General features: G+C 34.3%; 1 protein-coding gene across 1 annotated transcript; it reads left to right on the forward strand.

Annotated features, from left to right (window-relative positions):
- Positions 1–470: 470 nt before the first annotated feature.
- Positions 471–2,130, forward strand: LOC127881671 (uncharacterized). Its single transcript, XM_052429770.1, has 2 exons — positions 471–1,161; positions 1,198–2,130. Exons 1-2 carry the CDS (start codon positions 472–474, stop codon positions 1,435–1,437), a joined length of 930 nt encoding a protein of 309 aa, XP_052285730.1. The 5' UTR covers position 471; the 3' UTR covers positions 1,438–2,130.
- The last annotated feature ends 4,635 nt before the right edge of the window (positions 2,131–6,765 follow it).

Raw genomic sequence — 6,765 nt, forward strand, 5'->3', positions numbered from 1 at the left:
CCACACAGGCACTGGCAGTCTCCGCACAACATGCCTTGTCACTGTCCTGAGTGATTTTGTCATGTCCTGTTCTAGCATAATGTCTTTTCAGGTAAATGGTCTTTTTGAATGCCACCTCGCACACCTTGAATGATATTCTCTTCGAAGCACATGTAATCATATGGTCTTGGAAACTCATTGTCACCGAGACATTTTTTTTACATTACGGACACAAAGTTCATGTCCTTAGGGTAGTTTTTGTTTTTGCCATGGTTCTCCTAAAAATAGAAATTACATTATTGTTATGCCAGGCAGGCTTTATCTTTTGTCTACCTGTTTAGGTAAAGCTGACCTCTTGGTTGCTTGATACGCTGGCAAAATCTTATGAACGTTGTTTTGTATTCTCAGACAGCATACTTTATGAACGTTGTTTTGTATTCTCAGACAGAATACTTTATGAACGTTGTTTTGTATTCTTAGACAGTATACTTTATGAACGTTGTTTTGTATTCTCAGACAGTATACTTTATGAACGTTGTTTTGTATTCTCAGACAGTATACTTAATGAACGTTGTTTTGTATTCTCAGACAGTATACTTTATGAACGTTGTTTTGTATTCTCAGACAGTATACTTTATGAACGTTGTTTTGTATTCTCAGACAGTATACTTTATGAACGCTGTTTTGTATTCTCAGACAGTATACTTTATGATCGTTGTTTTGTATTCTCAGACATTATACTTTATGAACGTTGTTTTGTATTCTCAGACAGAATACTTTATGATCGTTGTTTTGTATTCTCAGACAGTATACTTTATGATCATTGTTTTGTATTCTCAGACAGTATACTTTATGAACGTTATTTTGTATTCTCAGACAGCATACTTTATGAACGTTATTTTGTATTCTCAGACAGCATACTTTATGAACGTTGTTTTGTATTCTCAGACAGCATACTTTATGAAGGTTGTTTTGTATTCTCAGACAGTATACTTTATGAACGTTGTTTTGTATTCTCAGACAGTATACTTTATGAACGTTGTTTTGTATTCTCAGACAGCATACTTTATGAAGGTTGTTTTTTATTCTCAGACAGTATACTTTATGAACGTTATTTTGTATTCTCAGACAGCATACTTTATGAACGTTGTTTTGTATTCTCAGACAGCATGCTTTATGAAGGTTGTTTTGTATTCTTAGACAGCATACTTTATGAAGGTTGTTTTGTATTCTCAGACAGCATACTTTATGAAGGTTGTTTTGTATTCTCAGACAGCATGCTTTATGAAGGTTGTTTTGTATTCTCAGACAGCATATTTTATGAAGGTTGTTTTGTATTCTCAGACAGCATACTTTCTGCAGAGCCTTGTTCTGGTGTGTCAGTTTCACAAAACTGTATGTATATGGACCTCAAACTGTATGTATATGGACCTCAAACTATTGTATTCAATAAAATGACTCCGCGTCACTTAGAAAAGACCTCAAGACAAGACTTTGGGTCAGGTTGAAATGAAATTTAATTACCTTTAAATGTGTACTCGACAAAGTTGGGAGCAGAACTGACTGTTCAGAGAGAAAACGCACGCTTTTATACTCATATGGCGTTAATCGGATATTTTTTATATTCATATTGTAGATATCTTCGTTATAGTGATTTGACAAAATTATGTGACTAAAAAAGAGGTTCTGATCTTTATTAACACAATGAGCAAATATTCTACAAATGGGTATAACAACAACATACAACGATACTTCTCTAAGTGTATTTCTCAACAATGAATAAAACCTTGGCCAACCTGCCAGAACTCTAAGGACACAATTACTACATAAATTAAAAGAAACAATATACAAATAAAAATAAACAGAAGTAAAAATGGTGTAAGGGTAAAAATTGCCACAATAACATTCTTGTGCATGATGCGAATCTATATTAGACAAGCACTCGCATCCCTTGTTGCTGTCCTGAATGGTTTTGTCATGTCCTGTTCTAGCAATAACATTCTTGTGCATGATGTGATTCTTAATTAAACTTGCACAATGATAATCATAACAAGACCATGTGTTGCTCCCACAAACAATGCCTCTTACTTTTAAATCAAGGTCACAGCCTCTTACTTTAAAATCAAGGTCACAGCAGAGAGACACTTGTGCATACCAGTTTTTCTTTTATTGCCAATGTCATTTTTATGTATTATGGGATTTCAGTTTAAATTTGCATACCGTATTTTACCATGCATAGCGCGCAGTTTTTTACCTTCAAATTTTAAAATAAAAATTCAGTGCGCGTAATACATTGACACAACGCTTTCCTAGTTGCTAAATTGCAAAAAATCCATTTCGTAATCGTAAATCTTCACAATTGCCGCCATTTTTTTATTGCAGAAAACTACACCCTATAATGTTATAGACTGAAAGGGCCGTTGTCGAAACAACAAAAAGCGGGAAAGGGTAGGAATGAACGGGGTAGTAACAGTTTTGACCCAAATTAAAAGATGAAAAAATGTCTTTGTTGGTGTTTTCACACTTCTTTATTGATTGTTCATTAAAAAAAATCGAGGTATATCAATCCCCGCGTCGTCGCGGTAATGTTTGTTTAAGTTTTTGTTGTCATGAAAACTCGTTGATTTACAACGCAAAACGTCTTATTTGAACTGACGCTAATTATTTCAATCATATTTCTCAACTTCGCTTTTGCTTTATTTTGAAAATTTAATTCAAATTTTAATGTTAGCAATTCCGAAAATTTGCACTCTATGTGAATTGACAGTTTGACGTCATCAAAGGAAAGCCGCTTCCTGTCTGAAGCAATAAAGCGACAAGTTTCTCGCCGACAAAATTGGCTTCCTTTGTCTAGCAATCAACATGCCGAACCAATCGTGTGTTTGTTCCTCAATGGCAATCGTCCAATTAAATAATAGCACGTGCAAAGCTCCGCCTTCGAACCTTTTTGCAGAGAACGGAGGTGGAGTTAAACGGTTAATTGAGCAAGTGTTATACGTTAGTTGAGTTCCGATTTGCCGAAATTTCTCGGCCCTAAGCATTGAAACGACGAATACATTTATCAATGATTTTCCGATCTCTGCATTAATATGCTACCGTGCGAGTATACTACGTAGGTTACAAACCAACAATAGAGATATAGACTCATTTTAGTTTCTTTCAATAGAGACAAACAAATGATATTTGTCTAATGGCTTTACGCCGATAACACCAACTGTATGGAATTGAGCGTTCGGGTGTATTGTTTGACTCACTATAAATACCGATCAACTAGACGCAGTGACGGCGCGAAATACCGGGTCAAACTGGATTAAATCGGGAGCATCTCTTAATGGGGAAATATTTAAGTCGATGAAAAATAAAATGGGATCCACGGACGATTTGCGTAAAATTGGACATTGCGATGTTGCGGGTCTGCAGAAGACTATGTCATACGATGTTGTGAGCGGCAGGTAATGAAAATGTTACACTGTTCAAATGTGAGGAATAGGTAATAGTGGTTCGAATTTAACGCGCAGGGGTCTTGAAAAAACACGCGCAGTGCGCGACAATAAGGACATATACGGTGTTCTCGAGAGAATAATCTTAAAAATTGTCGAAAATATAGTGCTTTGCAACCCATGCTCCTGATCGTATAAACGCTCCCTACTTTAAAACAAAACATTAAGCACCCGAAAAACTCAGATTAAATGATTGCGCAATATAAGAATGGCGGCCATTTTCGGCCCAATTTTCAGGTTTTTGATCTTGAATTCTTTTTTATCTCCATTTTTGCTTTAAAAAAATCGCATGCGCGTTATACATGGGAGCGCGCTATACATGGTAAAATACGGTAATCATAATATCTGGAGTATTTGTCACATGAAGCATTCATGTTGGTCTCTCTGAAGTCGGTGTGTCCAAATCATTAAACACCAATTAAACGATGAAATAAATGGTTTCTGGGTTAAATCTATACCTATCTCTGACTTCTTCAACCGATAAATTGATAGAGGGTTTCTTCGGTCAGCCAAAAACGCGTTCAGTTCAATTCGTGAACGATGAATGCGTTCAATAAAGGAGGCCATGGTTGAGCTCTGCTTCATAACTTGAGACAGGTTGAATGCTTGCTCAAATATTTGGCTCAAACTCAAAGTTGAGTCCAACTCAATACTCAAAAACGTTTCGTGATCACCAACTTGAGCAATGCATTTACACTCATTTTAAAAATTGAGCAAAAACTTTAAGTAGAGTCAAAATATCAACTTAAGAATGTTCGTGATACTAGGCTTTTATATCACAGTGGACACTTGAAATGTATTCATAGTCTTTATATGTTTTTTTGATTGTAGATATTTATGTAGCTTTCAGTTCTGTTTCTGTATTGTTCATTAAAGCACAATTTTTCATTATTTTAATATGACAACTTGTATGCATCAACTATGGTTATATGCTCAAATTTAATATTTTCTAGTGACAAGTGCAATTATTTATTTTCTATGATTAAAAGTTGATACAAATCATTGATGTTTTGAAATAACAACACATTTTTATTTATTCACGGCCTTTTTCACTGTTAATTTACAATTTAAATGAGTTAAGCTGGAGAATTCGCATGGAATAATGACATCACAATGTCAAAAACAATGTAATTTAACAGTGACACTGAAATTTATTGATAACTTTCACTGATATTTTTCACTGTTTGAAGCAGTAATTATCTTTTTTAAATCCATGATATTTCCTTATAAAAGAGCAGAAGAGCATTAAATACAGTGGAGGCATCATGGTTCTTCGGATACGTTTCTATTTTCTTTATTCTCTTTTTCTTGAAATCCATCTTGAATGTTGCTTTTTGTTAACGGAGATTCATTATGTTCTGTTACTATCATTTCATGGTTTATTATGTTAACGAAAACATCCGCCATTCCAATATGGTGTATTCCCATCATTTTAAGGATTGTCATTGTTATTGCCGTTTAAATATCTCTACTATAATGCTCCTGTGCGAAGGTAATTTTTATGTTGATGTGGAAACCATTGGCTTGATTGTGTGCCTGGTAGTTATATGCAATTTTCAAAAAACTTAAATCTGCAATCCTTATTTACTGAAATGTATTACTTATTTCCGCATGATAAGTTGATAAATTAAATATTTCAAGTGGACCATACATTACATAAAAGGAACATAATACAGCTCTCACCCAGATGCTATTTATTGTCATTGATAAACATGCACAATTTTATACCACACATATTCATACTGCCAGTTTCAAGAATGGGAGGGGCATATAGGTTTAATCTTGTCCTTCCAGTCTGAAAATATTAATTTTGTGTCACTTATACTCCATAACTGCTTAACTGATTTAACTTGATTACATTAACCCTTTCCAACTCAGAAGCAAAGTTAAAATATGGCTATGTGCAAAGATCATAAAACCAGAACAGCCTGCGAGTAACTCGCAGTCTGTTCAGGTTTTATGCTGTTTGCTGCTCATTAGTATCTAAGGGTTTGAAATAATGCCTTTAAAACTTGAATCTATTAAGAAAGATCTTTAATTAAAAGGAACTTTCTAAGGGACCACAACTGCGTCAAAATACGTAGCAAGTGGTTAAGGGTAAGTGGTAAAGGGTTAATTTTGTATGACTTGTTATCCATTACTGCTGAACTGATTTTTATTGATTACATTAAATACAACCAGCAGTATGTGAATTTTTGTGGCTAGGGTGTTCTGGATCTGCCTGTTTAAACTCTTTGTCTACATGCTTTTTTTCTTTTGATAGCTCTATGATCTGAAAAAATAATGTTATATTATATTATAGTGTCTTATGTAAGGCATTTACATGTTTTGTTCTATCTTTATTTGTCCGCACTGATGTTCATTATGCAGTTTGATTTATTTTGCAAAGTTCAATTGTTATTATTTCACATATTTTATTCAGTTTAATGTGCATTTGTGTTCTGTATATACATTTGAATGCATTTAAACAGTGCAAATTAATATTTTTAATGTAATCATGTACAAATGTATCTGTTATACGGTGTTAATAAATATTTGTTATGTTAACGTTCATGTTTATTGTTCAGAATAACATTATGAAACACAATGGTGTTGATTGTTTTGTCTGTTTAGCTCGATTGAGCATAAATTGCTCATGGTGAGCTTCTGTGGTCAGTTTTTGTCCGGCTTTGTGTGTTGTCAACCTTCTTGTCAACTCTAGAGAGGCAACATTTTTCATCCAATGAGACTTGGTCAGAATATATATCGTGGCAATATCTATGCCGTGTTCAATATTGGGTCACATGAATCCAAAAACAACGTTACCAGATCATATCTAAGATAAAACCTTGTAACCACTGTAGTAGCGACATTCATGACTCAATCTGTAGTAGGCATGGTAAGAATGTTTTTCTTGGCCAAGTTCAAATATGGGTCATGTGTGTCAAAAAAACATGGTCACTCTGTAAAATCTAATAAAAACTTTGGAACCACTCTAAAGACAACAAGTATGACTTGATGAAACCTTGTCAGAATGTTTATCTTGACAATATTTAGGACGAGTTCTAATCTGGGTCACATGCATAAAAAACTAGGTCACTAGGTCAAATTGTTAACAAATCTTACTTGCTACCCACTCTAGAAGCATCATTTATTACACAATCTTGATAAAACAGTCAAAATGTCTTTCTTTACAATATCTAGGTCATGTTCGACTCTTGTTCAAGTGCATCTACCCATATGGTCACCAGATCAAATCTTGAAACAAGAGAGCAAAAGGCTCTAAGTTGCTCACTTGAGAACCAAA

Source organism: Dreissena polymorpha, chromosome 5, assembly GCF_020536995.1.
Source record: "Dreissena polymorpha isolate Duluth1 chromosome 5, UMN_Dpol_1.0, whole genome shotgun sequence".
NCBI classification, from domain to species: Eukaryota; Metazoa; Mollusca; class Bivalvia; order Myida; family Dreissenidae; genus Dreissena; species Dreissena polymorpha.